The following is a 19,119-nucleotide window of genomic DNA, read 5'->3' on the forward strand; positions in this document are numbered from 1 at the left end:
CTTTCCTAATGATGGTAACATTAGCTCCTGTGTCAATGATCATACTGCAAGGAACTCCATCGATATTCCCATTGATGGACAGTCCGTTATTGTTGCCACTCACTGTATAAATTTTAAGAGCTTTAAAACAAGGTTTTTCACTATCTGGCAACCTCCGTTCCTCGATATGGTCACTAATTTGTTTACTGCGTTGTTGCTGGGAAATGGTCTTATTTTCCGTACCTCGGGGTGTTCTGCAGTTTCTGCGTATGTGGCCTTCAACTCCGCAGTTCCAGCACTTTAGAATTAGTTTCTTTTCACTTCTGTTCCGTCTCAAGCCACTGACTTGTCTGGTAAAATCATCTGCTATATATTCCGTACCCTGGGGTGTTCTGCAATTCCGTCTTAGGTGACCTTCACTACCACATCTCCAACACCTTAGAGCCACTTTCTTCTCGCTCCTACTCCGTATTAAATCTTCGACTTGTCTGGCTAAATCATCTAAACGAGCCATCAGTTGATCCACTGGCTCATGGACTCGCACAGCTCTAACTGGGTAGCGATCTCTACTAGTTGCTTGCTGGGCTGCCTCGAACTTCATGGCGTACAACAGAGCGCTTTTTATGTCCTTTACATCTGCCATTCGAAGAGCTTTCTGTATTTCAGTATCTCGGATGCCGTCGATAAAGTATTGTAAGGACAGGATTTCCCTTGTTTCTGTCGGGCATTCCGAAAAGGCGAGATGGGACAGCCTTTCAACATCCGCGGCGAGCTCCTGAAGTGTTTCGGTAGGCTTCTGTTGACGAGATTTTAATTGGAGCATGCTGTAGTCTTTTAAACATTTCTCGCCGAAGCGCAGCTCCAAAGCGCCGGATAGAGCTTCGAAATCTAGCCTTTGATTTTCGGGAAGCGTCTGCAGGATATCCGCTGCGTCTGCTCTCAGAGAAGCGGCGAGATGACAGGCCTTAGCTTGGGAATCCCACCCATTCGCATCCGCAACGATAGAAAATTGTGTCCTATACACCTGCCAGGAGGTCTTCCCATCATATGTAGATAGTTTCAAAACGGAACGAGCAGGCATCGATAAAAATTTGAAACCTTCAGAATTGTTTCCTACCGTCGCTATGCACTTCTTTAGGCTGTCAACTTCTTTGGCGACGGCAGCAGAAACCCTATCATCAATTTGTTGTTCGACGGCAGAAACTCTCTCTTCTATATGTCCAACTTTAGTTTCAACCGCGTCTATTCTGCCTTCCATAGCCTCGAATTTATTTTCTATTACGCAGGTAATTTCTCTTTTCATTTCGTCCTGACCTGCTTTCATCTCATTTTTAAGAGATTTCATCTCTTCCTTAACGGATTCCTGGCCCAATTTCATTTCTTCTTTGAGGGATTCCTGGCCCAATTTCATTTCTTCTTTAACGGACCTTTGACCAGCATCCATTTTCTCTTTAATTTCTTCTTTAAAAGATGTTTGGCCAGCTTCCATCTTTTCTTGGAAAGCAGCAAAAGCAGTAATGAGCTGTCTCAATTGTTCTTCCATCCCTCTTGTTATTGGCATTCAAACCCCACTTCTGACACCAAAAATTGTTGCGTGCGTACGGGTTCGTTATGAAATGAATGCACAAGTCCGATGAAAAATGAACAAAAATTTATTATTATCACAACAAAAATGCTTAAATTTTCTCAAATTATCATGCAGTATTACAATATCTCACAGTAGTTATCTTTTAACTACTCAAATATCCAATAGAACGTAATTCAAAACAGCTAAAGAACGCTAATCCGCGAATTCGCTACAATCAACAAGAGCAGTTTTCTAAACAACAACAAACTAAGCAAGCAACTACTACGAACTGAGATGTTTTCCTCCTTTTATAAGATTTTAAAATCACGCGCTAAAATTTTCCAGTACTTTCTCGAAATCAAAAAGAGATATTTATTTATTTAACGCACGCGCTCTTGTATTTTTAATTTTTCCGGCTTAGCTTTCTTTTAATATTCGTCACGCGCTGCACTGCGCGAGAAATAAAACCATTTAATTTATAATTGAACTAACATTAGCTTTTTAAATATCAAATTCGTAACACTATTGTACAGACGAAGTCTACAGAAATAAAACCCAATGTATCAAGGAGCAATATGGCAATTATAGATGCGCTAATGGAATGAAGGTGAGATATATTTAACGCATTTTCATCCTTTAATATATATATTGTTGCGTGCGTACGGGTTCGTTATGAAATGAATGCACAAGTCCGATGAAAAATGAACAAAAATTTATTATTATCACAACAAAAATGCTTAATATTTCTCAAATTATCATGCAGTATTACAATATGTCACAGTAGTTATCTTTTAACTACTCAAATGTCCAATAGAACGTAATTCAAAACAGCTAAGGAACGCTAATCCGCGAATTCGCTACAATCAACAACAGTAGTTTTCTAAACAACAACAAACTAAGCAACTACTACAAACTGAGATGTTTTCCTCCTTTTATAAGATTTTAAAATCACGCGCTAGAATTTTCCAGTACTTTCTCGAAATCAAAAAGAGATATTTATTTATTTAACGCACGCGCTCTTGTATTTTTAATTTTTCCGGCTTAGCTTTCTTTTAATATTCGTCACGCGCTGCACTGCGCGAGAAATAAAACCATTTAATTTATAATTGAACTAACATTAGCTTTTTAAATACCAAATTCGTAACACAGCCCCCTTCCCAAGGACTTCACGTCCCGGGCAGTACAATCCCTGGACAGGAAGCTAAACTTACAACTGTGGCATAAATGCAACTGAGGCATAAACATTACATTACAATATCAAACAATATAAACAATAAATGCAATAACTAACTTAAACAAATCAAATGCTATCAAATACTAAATACAAAACAAATACTAAATACAAATCAAATACTAAATGCAAATCAAATACTAAATACAAATCAAATACTAAATGCAAATCAAATACTAAATACAAATCAAATACTAAATGCAAATCAAATACTAAATACAAATCAAATACACATTTATAAACAAAAAGGAACATGGTCTGATACTATTTACAATTATTTACATTACGTACTATGGCCATAGTAATGAGCTAACCTGTCGTAATGAACGACTTTAGGTTTAGAGTTCGAAGACTTACGAATCCGAACCACGACGTCATTCAGCCTTTTTAGGATTGTGTACGGGCCATCCCAAGGTGACTGTAATTTCGGACAAAGTCCTTTCCGTCGAGTCGGATTCCAGAACCACACCTTGTCTCCTTCGTGGAACTGATGTTCAGTAGCTCTTGTGTCGTAGCGGGTCTTCATCTTCTCCGTCGCCAAGTTGACTCGCTCTCGTGCAAAGTTGTGCATGACTTCAAACCGGGCCTGGAGATCTTGAATATATTCCTCAGACGATGAAGGAGCATCCGGAGGGCGGCCAAACAATAGATCACAAGGCAGACGAAGGTCACGACCGAAGAGCATCTGTGATGGAGAATAGCCGGTAGTCTCGTTGACAGCACTGCGGTAAGCCAGTAAAAAGTGTGGTAATTTCTTGTCCCAGTCCTGTTGGTTTCTGGAAACCACTAATGAGAGGTTATTAAGGATGGTTCGATTGAACCTCTCTACCATGCCGTCCGACTGGGGATGCAATGGTGTCGTTTGAGTTTTGTCAATGCCGAGTAGTTTGCATAGTTCTTTGATTACTGCCGAGGCAAAATTCCTTCCCTGATCGGAATGTAACTGAAGAGGCACTCCGAACCTGGAAATCCAGTGCTGTATCATTACCTCAGTTACTGTGACAGCCTCTTGATCAGGAATAGGATAAGCTTCAGGCCACTTGGTGAAGTAATCAATGACAACGAGTATGTATTTGTTGCCATCAGCAGTTAGTGGCAGAGGTCCCAGGATGTCAAAGGCGATACGTTCAAAAGGCGCCCCTACGTTGTAACGTTGCAGCTTGCCTCGGCTGCGTCTCCTCGGTCCTTTCCGACCTGCACAGGCATCGCAAGATCGGCACCACTTTTGCACGTCATCCTTTGCATTATTCCAGTAAAAGCGCTCACGAACTCTCTGCAAGGTCTTCATTATTCCAAAGTGACCTTCAGTAGGGGTGCTATGTAACTCTTTAAGGACATCAGGAATGCGGGATCTTGGAAGTATAAGTTGCCATCGGAACGTCTTCCCATCATCCGATTCGAATTTCCGGTATAAGACGCCGTTTCGAATGTGAAGTGAATCCCAGAGTGCCCAATATTGTTTGGTTGTAGGACTACAGATAGAAATGTCCTGCCAGGTAGGTTTTCTGTTTGATGACTCCATTAAATCAATTATGGGTTTAATGTCGCGGTCTTCCAGCTGGTCTTTCCTGACTTCATCATCACTCCACGGTTCTCGATCAGCCGATGTTGATGTTGTAATTTGTCTTGCGACCGGAGTCAGCAGCTCGTATTTCGCTTCCACCCTGGAACAATATCGGCAGCTTTCTTTGCAAGGTCTTCTAGACAGGGCGTCGGCGTTTCCGTGTGATGATCCCTTACGATGACGGATAGTGATGTCATATTCTTGGAGTCTCTGTATCCACCTGGCTATTTGACCCTCAGGATTCTTGAAATTTAAAAGCCAGGTCAATGATGCATGATCGGTGCGGAGCAGGGATTTTCTGCCGTATAGATAGTGATGGAACTGTTCTACAGCTTTGACTATGGCGAGCAACTCTTTCCTGGTGACACAATAATTCCTCTCCGGTTTAGACAGGCACTTGCTCCAGTATGCCACTACACGTTCTTGGCCGTCTATTTCTTGGGACAAAACAGCACCAACACTTTCATTACTCGCGTCGGTGTCGAGAATAAATGGTCGGTCAAGCTGAGGATACGTCAGGATTGGAGCAGATGTTAAAGCCTCTTTTAAGTTGTTAAATGCATCCTCGCAATCTTTTGTCCACAAGAACTTCTGGTTGCTCTCTGTCAGCTTGTGTAGGGGTCTTGCGATGGAAGAAAAGTCCTTCACGAATTTCCTATAGTAGGTGCAAAGCCCTAGGAAGCTTCTCAGCTGATGGACATTTTCGGGACATTTCCAGGATTTAACGGCTGATACCTTTTCAGGATCCGTGCGCACACCTTCTGCAGAGATGACATGTCCCAGGTAAGTCACTTCCTTTCGGAACAATTTGCATTTAGCGGGACTCAGCTTCAGATTGGCTTCTTTCAGTTTCTGAAGCACCTTCCTAAGATTTTCTAAATGTTCTTCAAAACTCTTTCCGACGATGATGATGTCGTCCAGGTATATGAGGCAGGCTTCGTAGGAAAGGCCTTTCAAAACAGTTTCCATAAGACGTTCGAATGTTGCCGGCGCATTACACAGTCCAAACGGCATCACCTTGAATTGCCAAAGCCCTTGTCCCGTAGAAAATGCCGTCTTTTCTCGGTCTTCAGGCTGTATTTGTACCTGCCAATACCCACTCTTTAAATCAAGTGTTGAGAACCACTTGCTTCCAGAAAGAGTGTCTAGAATGTCGTCAATTCTAGGAAGAGGGTAACTGTCTTTCTTCGTAACCTCATTCAACCGGCGATAGTCGACGCAAAATCTTGTTGAGCCGTCTTTCTTTCTGACTAGGACGATGGGAGATGCCCATGGACTTACTGAAGGCTCGATGACATCGCCTTCTTCCATATCTTTTAACAGTGTTCGCACCTTTTCCTGTTTAGCAAACGGTAGACGTCTTGGATGTTGCTTGATCGGGGGATGATCACCGGTATCTATTCTATGTTGTATCAAACTAGTTCGACCCACGTCAGAATACGAGCGGGAGAAAACAACTTGAAGATCTTTAACGACGCGATCGGCAGCATTCTTCTCTTCATCGTTTAATTGCGCATTCTGAAGTAACTCTGATGTAATGCTTTCTGAAGACACGGATTCTTGGATGTTACTCTTTCTTTCAACGGTGGTTACTGGAGTACATGTTGCAACCACTTCACTTTTCTTAATAACTCTCGCCTTCTCAGTTACATTGGCGACTCTCACCGGGATAACCGTTCTGGATAGGTCGACGAGTGTTGAGGCTACTAATACTCCTTTTGGGATATTACAGTTATTGGGATATTCTATGATGCCGTAGCGGAAATTTCTATTTTCGCTACGGCATCATATTCTATTTTCGGCTATGGATCCAGGAAGTAAAATTTCCGTTCTTGCCGGTATTGTGATATTGTCTTGTGCTATGATTTTATGGACAGATTTAACTTCATCATTGACTCCAAATAACGCTATGTCCTCAGATGTAGAATGCAATTCGTTATTTTTAAAGTCCAAGGAAAAATTGTATTTCCTTAGAAAGTCCAATCCGAGTATGCAAGAATCAGTGATCTCTGCTACATATGCCGTGTGATGGTAAGCGGCACTTCCAAACGTGATGTTAGCATTTACCTTTCCATCGATGTTGATCTTCTCACCGGACACAGTCTGTAGGGTAACGCAGGGCGGCGTCCAGATAAGTTTGCTTCCCAGTTGTTGAGCCAAATCTTTTCGGATGATGGTAACGTTGGCTCCTGTATCTATCGTCATATTGCAGGGAACTCCATTAATATGTCCTATTATGAAAAGTCCATTACTGCCGCCTCTCACTGCAGAAATCTGAAGCGCTTTAAACTGGGGCTTTTCATGATCTGACAACCTCCGCCCCGCGAGATGGCCACTAATTAGTTTCCCTGCTGTTTGTTAGGAGCGGTCTTAGCATCCATGCCCTGGGGTGTTCTGCAGTTTCGTCGTATGTGTCCTTCAGCACCGCAGTTCCAGCACTTTACGGTCGGTTTCTTGTCACCAATATTCTGTCTCAAGGCGTTCAGTTGTCTAGTTAAATCGTCTAGACGAGCAGTGACTTGATCCCCTGGCTCCTGGACTTGAGCAGCTCTGACTGGATGGCGGTCTCGACGAGTGGCTTGCTGGGCTGCCTCAAATTTCATGGCATACACTAAAGCGCTTTTCAGATCTTTAACATCCGCCATTCGCACTGCTTTCTGTATTTCAGGGTCCCGGATGCCATCGATGAAATATTGCAGGGACAGGATTTCCCTTGTTTCTGTCGGGCACTCCGAAAAGGCGTGATGTGACAGCCTTTGAACATCCGTGGCGAGCTCCTGAAGCGTTTCGGTGAGCTTCTTTTGTCGAGATTTTAATTGGAGCCTGCTGTAGTCTTTTAAACATTTCTCGCCGAAGCGCAGCTCCAAAGCGCCGGATAGAGCTTCGAAATCTAGCCTTTGATTTTCGGGAAGCGTCTGCAGGATATCCGCTGCGTCTGCTCTCAGAGAAGCGGCGAGATGACAGGCCTTAGCTTGGGAATCCCATCCATTCGCATCCGCAACGATAGAAATTGTGTCCTATACACCTGCCAGGAGGTCTTCCCATCATATTTAGATAGTTTCAGAACGGAACGAGCAGGCATCGATAAAAATTTGAAACCTTCAGAATTGTTTCCTACCGTCGCTATGCACTTCTTTAGGCTGTCAACTTCTTTGGCGACGGCAGCAGAAACCCTATCATCAATTTGTTGTTCGACGGCAGAAACTCTTTCTTCAATTTGTTGTTGGAAGGCCGAAACTCTTCCTTCGACTCGTTGCTCCACAGCCGACACTCTATCTTCTATTTCATCTTTGACAGAAGAAACCTTTTCTTCAATTTGCCCGACTTTATTTTCGACAGCTCCTATTCTGTCTTCCATAGCCTCAAATTTACTTTCTATTACGCAGGTTATTTCTCTTTTCATTTCGACTTGACCTGCTTCAATCTTTTCTTGTACAGCTTTTATGTCTTCTTTAAAAGTTACTTGACCAGCTTCCAACTTTTCGTGAACGTTTTCCATTTCCTTTTTAACGGATCTCATCTCTCCTTTAACGGAATCTTGGCCCAATTTCATATCTTCCTTAACGGATTCCTGGCCTAATTTCATTTCTTCCTTAACGGATTCCTGGCCCAATTTCATTTGTTCCTTAACGGAGTTGACGGCCCCTTCCATCTTTTCTTGGAAAGCAGCAAATGCAGTCATCATTTGCCTGAATTGTTCTTCCATCGCTCTTGTTATTGGCATTCAAACCCCACTCCTGACACCAAAAATTGTTGCGTGCGTACGGGTTCGTTATGAAATGAATGCACAAGTACAATGAAAAATGAACAAAAATTTATTATTATCACAACAAAAATGCTTAAATTTTCTCAAATTATCATGCAGTATTACAATATCTCACAGTAGTTATCTTTTAACTACTCAAATGTCCAATAGAACGTAATTCAAAACAGCTAAAGAACGCTAATCCGCGAATTCGCTACAATCAACAACAGTAGTTTTCTAAACAACAACAAACTAAGCAACTACTACAAACTGAGATGTTTTCCTCCTTTTATAAGATTTTAAAATCACGCGCTAGAATTTTCCAGTACTTTCTCGAAATCAAAAAGAGATATTTATTTATTTAACGCACGCGCTCTTGTATTTTTAATTTTTCCGGCTTAGCTTTCTTTTAATATTCGTCACGCGCTGCACTGCGCGAGAAATAAAACCATTTAATTTATAATTGAACTAACATTAGCTTTTTAAATACCAAATTCGTAACACTATGTTGCATTCAAAACTCTTAAAACGTTTCACGAAATAGACAATGATTTAAACGTTTTGCCAGCTTATATGACTAAAACCCAAAATATTTTCTAGTTTACCATTACTTCGGAATTTGACCAGATACTTCAAAGTTTGATCGAAAGAAACTTGTTAAATTTAGAAACTACACGAATAATAAAAGCAAAGATTTTTTAGCAAATTTTTGATGAGTCCATGAAGCGTTTTAAAACTTCATAAAAAAAAAAACTGAAGCCAAGGCCAAATTTAACATAACTGAAACAAAAGGTAAATTCAATAAATTCTTTTATACATTGTATAAATGCTTAATGTATAAATTTCTGCTGATTTTCCATACTTATGCGACGCTAGAAGGAGTTGATGGGACATCCTGAATGATGCACAGAATGAAAAGAATAACGATTATCTCTTTTAACAGCACAGTTGCTCTTCGTATTTTCAAAAATTATTATTAGAAACCATTTGTAAGAATATCTTATTCATAATTTGCCACAAAAATAGGGACCATTTGAAGAATATCTGAATCATACGTTATACCTGAGGTGGTTACTATGCACAGAACGAGGGCTTATTGTATTAATGTAGTGCTATCGCATTCTTTGAATTTCATCGTATGCATTTCGTCTTGCGAGCATTTGTCTAGGATAATACTTTTCACCCTCTTCTACCTACTTACGTTCAGGGTCATTACAACAAGATTGGTAACTTTAACGTTCAAATTAAGGAATGATTCTTTGTAACAGATTTTTTTTTCTTTCTTTAACTTATTTTTACAGTGGAAAAGAAAAATTTGTGCTGAGCTTGTAATATCTGAAGAATTTCTGCAAACCATCTGAAATGAAAGTGTTGTGAAGTGTAAAATGTTAAATGCTATAGAAATATTAACGCTATTTGAAAATGGCCCCCCTTGATTGAAAGGAGAGATTAAGTTATTTTTTGTTGTAATATAGCATTCTTAAAGGAAAATGTTCAAACTTGAAACAGTATTTGCTTACTCTTAACCAAAAATCGTAACCAAAAATCAATATCATATGAGATGAAAGAGGTATTCCGTAGTGCTCTTGTCTTTGTTTACACGCATATATGCGTTTGATGAGGTAAAACGAAGAAAAGTACAAGTTTGAAGAACATTTCTCATTACCATCCATGCTTATGTCTTTGCTTACAATTTAAGATGATATACCTATATTAATTGACATGGATGATCTACAATTGTAATAATTCATTCATGAATGTATCACTTCATCACTTATTATAATCATGCAGTATGCATTGCATCTACGATGCAATAAATATTATGTTTTGCCTGATTTTCTACAGTTAAAATAAAATAAAATAAAACTAAAACTTTAAAATGTATATTATATTGAAAAATTTTAACTTTTGCAGCTAAACGCAGTTAAGTCGTTATCTGAAAATATAGCTGACAATGGAGGTTTGAAAATAGCGTATCAGGTAAAAAATGCATCTAAACTAAAATATCTGATGTGTACACCAACTGACTTACTTGTACAGAATATTAAATTATACACAATTTTCCTGCCTTTCATTTAAACTAATTTCCTCGAATTTCATTAGAGATATATTTCTCATTCAATTCATTCAGTTTTCACTTCGCAACAAGGCAAAAATACATAAAAACTCAAATTATCTATATTTAAAATTGGAAGATATAAAAAACAAAACGCCAAATACAGTTAAAACCATTAAATTTTTTTTTTACAATTAAAATTACAGTTTCTGCGCAAAAATATTCAATTCGGCTAGCGTGCAAGAAGGCAGATTTTTCGGTGCACAAAACTGAAAGTTTACTTTTGGTCTAATTCGGCAAAAAGACACTGAAGGCGTAAAATCTGACTTAATTTGTTATGGATACTATGTTGAGTCAATATATGGGATAATTTAAAAATTTTAATGATAATTTCAGAATGGATTAAACGTAATGTAATTCGCAATAATAAACGAAACGTTACTTTGTTGTTGCGAAGCTTAGCTTCTCTAGATTGCCAACAAATCCACTATTTGGCTAACTTTCAAATGTAAACAAATGTGGCTATTATGATAAAAAAATTAGGCTTAGCCGCACTTAAAAAACTTTTAAATTGTTGATAATTCTACAATATAACATGCAGGTTAACTTAAGGCATAAAACTCTTAACTGGAAGATAAGGGCAACATAATTTAATCATTTTTAAAGCAAAAAATTCACAATTTACAAACATATAAAAATAAAGAAACTAAGCTGAGCCGAGTAACAGAGTGAAAATATATATATAGGAGTATAGTGGAAGTATATATGTAATATATTCAGGAGCAGGAATTTTGATGTCGTAGAATGTTGATCCATAATGACTAGGAAAACTGGAGACGAATGCAGATTAAAATCTTCAGTTTTATTTTAGCAAATATGTTGCGGCTACAGACAAGTTGGCACATTAAATGTGCCTGTTCCAAAAGGCTTACATTTTTGATAATTTTGTATCAAGAACGCAGAGCAGACAGACAACAGTGTAGCTAGGCTAAAGCGTGGAAAGCAAGTGCGTAATGTTCAGAATGAAATCTCAAGTCAGACTGAGTTAGCTTTGGTTCTCAAAGCATTCTAATTGGATGGTTAATATTGCTGTAAAATCATTATAGGCTGTTTATAGGCTGTTAGTTCCATTTACATCCGTATGTGAATCAAATATTGCGAATCCTTACTTGCTTTTCTTCAATAATAAAGTTATCTTGAATCCGGACATGTTTGCCACGTTTTTTCGCTGCTCATCTATTACGCTACCGCCAAGCTCCAAATCATTCATTTTATATCATAACATTTTAGGATGTGTATCTGTTGCCTAGAACTCCAATGGGAAAAGTATCTGCAAGTTCATCATTCTTAAACTTAGATATCATCGAGTATTCAAATATGGTGCTTACTTCATTTTGCAAATTCTTCCGAAAAAGTGCGTGGAACTAACTTCCAATGCACTGCTTCCAAAATTTGTGCTTTCATTACATATACATTTATAAACTTTTGGTGCGACCGATTGCAACCAAAATAGGTGGTGTACATCTGCATATTATAGCAGTCCTATATACAAAATGTCAACGTTCTGAGGCTACTCTTTTTTGAGTTATGCTAGATACATGCATACGTACAGACGCCACGAAAAATCTTCTGAATCAATTTTAAATCAGTTTTCTAATTCATTTGGGGAAAAAGAGTCCTTTATTCTGTCCTTATGTATAGATGTCTTTCAAAAACATCGTTAAATTGCATTCGATAGCAGTCAAAATGGATATTTTCGTTGAAATATAATACCCGAAATTTTTCGCGATTACAATACTTCCATTTTAATTCGTACAAGGCAGTAAAATGAAGCCAGAATTATAGTTTGAGTTAAGACTATGTAACTAAAAACAACTACCCCTGCCCCAAGTACAAATGGGTGTACGTAAAAGAATGTTCCACTTTTCAAAGGTATACTATACCATTTAATTTAGACTATTTACAACAAATCATATATCAATTTGAAGGCAAACTTACGTAGTGTTTCCTACAAATGTTTAGTATGTGCATCTTTAATTTTTGCGCAGTTTCCACTTAATGCGATAATCCTGTACTTCTCACACTGTAATTAATAAGTCCGAAGTAATGGACGTAATAGTATCTTCAATTCTGCGTGTCAACCACTACTTAGAAGAGAAGGGCTAGCTCACAAGAGCTTTTCTCTTGTAAACAGGAAGCGAGAAGTGATGACGTAATCATGTTGACACTGAGCGCGGAGATGTAATTCACAACAAAGAAATTAGCGTTTTAAATTTGAAGAACCAGCGTTTGAAATTAACTGTGTGTGAAAGATAGCTATAATTTGGAAAAGTCAATGTTACTGCGGTATGCATTTTACACTAAGCATTAAAAAATTTAATAATCCTTATTCGATTTTAAAATAATACATAAAATGTGAAACTCTTAACATAAAGTTCCATTTTTTAAATTTGCCTTTTTTGAAAATTTTAAACGCTGGTTTATTTATAATCATTCTTTTATCTGCATGCTAGGAGAATTCTACTACTGCTTCTAAGATAACTATAATAACAGCTATTTAAAATTAATCAAAAACCAACCTTAGATTGGCATAGTTTTAAACATATATGGCATATATTGCAAAATTTCTGCTAATCTAAGGATGATTTTTTTGTCTAACTGTAAATTTTTCGTTGGCATATTTCTCTTCCAATTCAATATAATAATAGATATTTTTCAAATAATTTTGTAACTTACGTCTATATTATATTTAAATAAATATATGTAAGATTGTTATCTTAATTTTGATAAAACAACTTTACTCTTAGTACCTAAAAATATTATTACATTTTTCAAAAGTGGGGGTTAAGAAGCCATGTCCTTTTATGCCAGTTACTTTGATGTACTAGTGACTTTAGGATAATGTTTCTTCAATATTTTGTCTTGAATGCTAATCTAGCAGAAAATCGAATCAATAATAACAAAGGATACAATAAGAATAACTTTAACAAGTACTTAACAAACAAAATTAATCCTAATTTTAAATATGCTTTATGTTATTAACTGCTAAAATGTCATCCAGAAATATTTCAAATCAAAACATATTATATTTAAATGCAAATGATATAAATGCTTACTTGCACGGTCACACTGCACTTACAAGCTCTTCAAATATTATCTGCTGGTTGCCACATACGAAACAGTCCTCTTTTTTTGCCTTTTGAGTTGCTTTCCTTTGGGAAAAAACATATGCACTTCTATTTAAGAAATGTATTCTAATAAGTTCGCACTCTGCAAAATAAAGGAATTGCATCTCTAGTAACTTTAGGATAATGTTTCTTCAGTTTAGTAATTAATGAACCAATTACATGCTTCCCTCTATAGTAAGTTGTACGATGAACTGCACAAAATATTTTTTTAAAACTCGTTAACTGTGTTCATCAATGAATGGGAAGGTGCAGTCAAGCCTCTTAAAGACAATAACTTAATCCATTTTGAATGAAACATTGTTTCATTAGCACTATTTCTAGATATTGTTCCCAATAATGGGTTTTTGTTTCGCTCACGGTAGGCAGTATAACGTGCAACATCTGTTAATGCTTCTTTTCTTGTGTTTGAAAATTGTCTGGTAGAATTCTTTTCTAATTCCCAAGCCATAGGAGAATTCTCCTCCATGAAATCCAAATGCAAATCATCAATAGTATTTAATGGAAAAACAAATCTTCCTCCTCAGTTTTCAAAGCCATTTCAAGTAATTATGCGGCGTATTCGGAAATTAAGTACCGTTTTGAAAAAAACCATTGTAAAACAATTTTTTCGAATCCAATTTTATTTTTACATGAAAATACATGTCTTAAACTATTTTTCAACATAGTTTCCGCCAATGATCAAACACTTGTCATAGCGGGTGACCAGTTTTTGTATACCATCGTCAAAGAAACTTCCCGCCAGTTTCGATAACCACGACTCCACAGCATTTTTCGTATCATCGTCAGATCCAAAGCGCTTGCCACCAAGCTCGCGCTTCATGTGCAGGAACAAGTGATAGTCGGACGGCGCCAAGTCCGGGCTGTACGGCGGGTGATCGAACTGCTCCCAATGAAACTGTCGAATTAACGATTGAGTGACACCAGCAGTATGGGGCCGAGCATTGTCATGGAGCAACACAATTCCTTTACTGAGCATTCCTCTTCGTTTGTTTTGAATGGCACGCCTTAGTTTTGTTAAAGTCTCACAATATCGTGCCGCATTAATGGTTTCACCTCTGGGAAGAAATTCAGTAAGCAAAACGCCTTTCCTATCTCAGAAGACAGTGCACATGATTTTTTGTGATGATATTGTCACTTTGAACTTTTGTTTTTTCGCAGAATGAGTGTGTCTTCACTCCATCGATTGTTGTTTCGATTCTGGTGTGAAATGACACACCCAAGTTTCATCACCTGGCACGATTTGGTTTAAAACGTTTTCTCCCTCATCACTGTACCGCGTGAGAAATGTCGGGGCACTACCAAGTCGCTTTGTTTTGTGAACATCAGTGAGCATTTTTGGAACTCATCGGGAACACAGTTTGCGATAATTCAAGCGGTCAAACATAATTTCGAACAAAACAGTACGTGAAATTTGTGGAAATGCCTCTGAAAGAGTTGTCATTGTGAAGCGTCTGTTCTCATGAATTGCTTCATCAACTTTCCTTACCAAATCATCTGTGACAACAGAAGGCCGACCACTCCGAGCCTCGGCATGGACATTTGTTCGACCTGCATTAAACATTCTTACCAACTTTCTCACCATTCCATCACTTATCGCGTATTCACCGTAAACTTCTGTCACTTGACGATAAATTTCGGCCGGTTTAACATTCCTCGCGTTCAAAAATTTAATCACGGCACGAATCTCACAGTCAGCGGGAAAACTAATTGTCTTGAACATTTTGAATGTGCACAGCAAACTGAAAACACAACATAGAGCAACCAAAATGGCGACAATTGAAAGTCAGTGAACAAGAAAGACTAGTGCGCATGCGCGGGACGCCTACCACGTGCTGCGACGGCGCTAGAATGAAACGATACTTAGTTTCCGAATACGCTACGTATTATATAAATATCAATCAATATTTCTGCTTTCTTTAGTTATGCACACTTTTGAAGATAATTTTAATAGCTTATTAGGGAGTAATAATTGCTTTAAGCGGCGTATAACTTCACTAGCTGATGGGTAGTCATTAAATTTACCAAGCCCTCGAATCTGACTAAAGAGACTTTCAAGTGAATCTTGAGTTAATCTAGAGGTTAACATATATTTAGCATCATATGATGATTTCAAATCATGTAGGCGAAAATGAGAATTTATTGAAATTATTATTCCTTTCATTAAAGGCAGTATGTTAGATTTTTCCCTGAACTCTTAATCCACTGAAGACTTTCTTCATTGATTCCAAAACTTGAGTTTGTTTCCCATGATGTTCATTCAATCAAAATACTGCTTTTTGTATTTTATATGAAGGAGAGTATGGCTTGGTAATATTCATAACATCGAAAAAGTTGTAGATTAACTCAAAGAAGTCAAATGCGTTTTGATTTTCTGTGAGGTGGAGGATACTTTTTGCGGTAGTTCATAAAAATAATGTGTTCACTGGAGCGACGTTTTGTCTTTCGTTTCCCTTGACCATTAAATAGATCGGTTTTAGTTTGTGACACAATTTAATTTCTCCTGAATCTCTGTTTAAAACCTTTTTAATAATATCAACATTTAAAACAGTTCTATCTTATAAAACTAATCCTTTATCTAAAAGGTAGTTTCTCAGTAATTTGAGGCAGTGCATTAAAACCAAATTTTTTTCGTTTGCAATATGGGATTAAGAAACTTAACAATTTTTAACTGAAATCTGTAGCTCTTTTCACAAAGTACTATATCATCCTACATCAGACCCTATTACTTTCTTTTCTAATTCAGATGATTGGATATGTCTTATGAGTGAAAACAGAAGTCCTTTCTTCATTACAGTGTTAAAATTAAGAAAACAGTTGGTTGTTTCCACTGTAAAATGAGACCTGTGATTAAAACAAATTGCACGTTTTGAAAAGGACCGAGAATTTGGTCTAGTTTAGAGCCATAGCAGAGTTTAGAATCTATATACATTTCATCGAAACAGAAAATGCTTTTTTTTTCTACAGAATTCAAATATTCTCATTTTTCCTTCATTACAGCAAGAACACCTCTCTGAATTCCTGTACTACATGAAAATTTAGCACACCATCTCTTTAGTAGGTAAAGGAATTCCCATTTTTTTCTTTCCCCAAATCGTATCTTTTATATGACAGTGCTCTTATGACGTAAAATATCTTCAGTAGTCCACCTGATATTTTCCTTCTTCAATAAAGCATAAATGTCTTTGTAAAAATATGCTTTATATGTTTTTCCAAATTTCCTCATCTGTGCTTTTTTTCTGAATTTCGCTATTTGAGATTTTAATTTCTGAAAGAAATTTCTTTCTAGATATCGTCCACTTTCTTTGTCACTGAGCAAACATTCTGAAATGTTTCTTTTCTCTGTTTTTTAATAGTTTAATACTGTTTTCTAAGGGTGTTATTTTGTTCTTCAATTTATCAATGCATTATTGTTTAACTTTAAACTTAGGGCTTTCAGGGATACATTCTTTACACTTAGGAACATTGTCATTTATGAATTTTATTTCAAAATCATTCACATTTTATTTATTATTACCATCATCAATTTCGTTTTCGGCCTCAAAATGAATTTTCTTAGGGTTTACTTCTTCTTTTAAAAGCACTCTGCATTAATTTTCTTTACTCCTGTCTCCGATTTCTTGGTGTTATTTCGTTTACTGCACACGATAAATTTGCTTTTTGGCACAGCATTCCATTCAACAGTTTCTTTTCCGCACTGCATAGAAAATGTTTGCTGCAAATTCTTGCTCTCTTCACAATAATAGAATCCTGTTTTCGACATTTATGTGTCCATTATTTCCTTAAAAACAAATTATCCTTTGGGAAAGCAGGAAATAAAATATCTCTTCCTTTTGTATTTCTAAAAATATTACGATACGTTACTATAGCGCAAGAAGCCATATTACATAAACGATACTTTACAATATAGAATTTAAAACGAAAACTAACTAAAACTGTATACGTATAAATTATTTTAAACATTTACATTATTAGAAAACACATATATACGATTAAAATTAATTTGGGATAAGCGACCTCCAGAAAATCGCTTCGCAGCTGAATAAAACTACAGTTTTAAACGCGCAAAATCGGAGCAAGTTGTAGAGACATTAGTATTTTTTGGAAGCCGGGGAGATGAAACATCTCTGGATACCGGCCCAGCGTGCAGAACCATTACACCACGAAGGCACGCTAGGAAAGTAGGAGAAATACCTTATATACACTCCCCTTTTTAAAGGGTGACTGCGGTTTTAGGGGACCCAATCGCCAAATCCTGTGTGTGGAGAATCCTCATCCAACGCTCTTTTAGTTCGGGCGCCACTATAGAGGCATTAGGATTTTTTTGGAAGCCGGAGAGATGGAAAATTAGCAACCGCCTTCGCCGGGAATCGAACCACGGACCTCTGGATACCGACCCAGCGTGCTGTACCACTACACCACGAAGGCACGCTAGGAAAGCGGGAGAAATACCTTATAAGAAGCAACACAGTCATGACAGATTGCTTCCTGTTAACTGCCTCCATGAGACTAGCGACGGCGAAGAGTCGAACGAAGGAATGAACTAGCCCTTTCTATTTATTTCTGGTGTCAATTCTACAAATCATTAGGTAGTGGGGGAACATAGAAATTTTATAAAGCCCCAAAGTAAAAAATTGCATGGCTGCAAGTCATGCAATAAACGTGGAGGCCAGTGAAAAAAGAGCTCTGTCGTGTTGACCATTACGACCAATCCAACGGTCAGGGCTTCGACGTTCAACTACTCTCGTACAAAGAGATTCCCATTAGGACGGGCTCCATCGTGTTGCCAAATAAGGTTGACGAGTTCACTATCTACTAATTGGGTAAAGAGCCATTCCACCTCTATAAGGGTAACTTCAGCGAAACAAAATGTTCCGTACAACTTGACGTCGAAACACAGCGTAGCAAACGTTTAATTTTGAGAAATATCTTTGCGGTTCTACAAGTTAATGAGGATGTTCTGACCTCTAGATACGAACATTATGGGTGTGTACCTTCCCACTCAGATAAAAAGTCGACTCATCATTGAATATCACGCAGTCAAGAAAGTCATCTACCTCTCAAACACTTCACTTGCAAGGTTAAAACGTACACCATAGTCATCTAGCTTTAAAGCATGTACTAATTGTAACCGTTACAGAAGCATACGTAAAAGTTTTCTTAAAACCTTACAAACAGACCTTAGATTTCCGTCTTTAGTAACTGAAGTTCAAAACTTGATTTCCGAACAGATTTCTCAGGACTGAGAAGATAAGGTGCTCTGACCTGGTCCACATCCTCTACGTTTGGTTGTCTCGTGCTTTTCCCTTTACAAACACATCCGGTTCATTCGATTTGCCCATACCATCGGTGGATGTTTTTTCCACATGCAGGATCAAAATTAACGAAACGCAAACTGAACTTAAATTACAGATTCGCTCTCAGCAAATTACAGAACACAAAATGCTCAGAAGTCACCATTTTGCTCAAATGGAGCTGTAAGCAAGAAAACAAAAAAGCAGTCTAGAAGAGAAACACGCTAATGTGACAATCAAAATCGTAAAAACAACCTTGTATTTAGCGTAGGTATAATGAAACACTCAATCGATTTCGAGGGCAGCTAAAGGTCCCTCCTCATCAGGAGAAAGAAGTACCTAGAAAGAAGAAAATAAAGGAGAAGGAGTCTCAGAAACACGTGGTCCTTATCAGCACTGCACGTGGTTATAACTGGATTTTTAATCAGAGTTGCACAGGCCGCCTACTTTTACAGAGCCAGGCTATCTGATCAAGCATAAAGGACAAGAAAAATTAGC

At 37.6% G+C, this 19,119-nt stretch overlaps 1 protein-coding gene across 1 annotated transcript in view; it reads left to right on the plus strand.

Moving 5' to 3' along the window:
* Positions 1-2,147: 2,147 nt before the first annotated feature.
* LOC146998457 (neprilysin-2-like) overlaps positions 2,148-19,119 on the plus strand; it is a 34,558-nt gene continuing 17,586 nt past the window's right edge. Inside the window, exons 1-2 of the mRNA XM_085809981.1 lie at positions 2,148-2,153; positions 10,001-10,066. Coding sequence (XP_085666107.1) covers positions 2,148-2,153; positions 10,001-10,066 — 72 coding nt within the window. The remainder of the gene's footprint in view (positions 2,154-10,000; positions 10,067-19,119) is intronic.

The sequence above is a fragment of the Stegodyphus dumicola genome, chromosome 2, assembly GCF_044657685.1.
Source record: "Stegodyphus dumicola isolate Sdum_Otavi_A_Nest chromosome 2, ASM4465768v1".
Lineage (NCBI taxonomy): Eukaryota > Metazoa > Arthropoda > Arachnida > Araneae > Eresidae > Stegodyphus > Stegodyphus dumicola.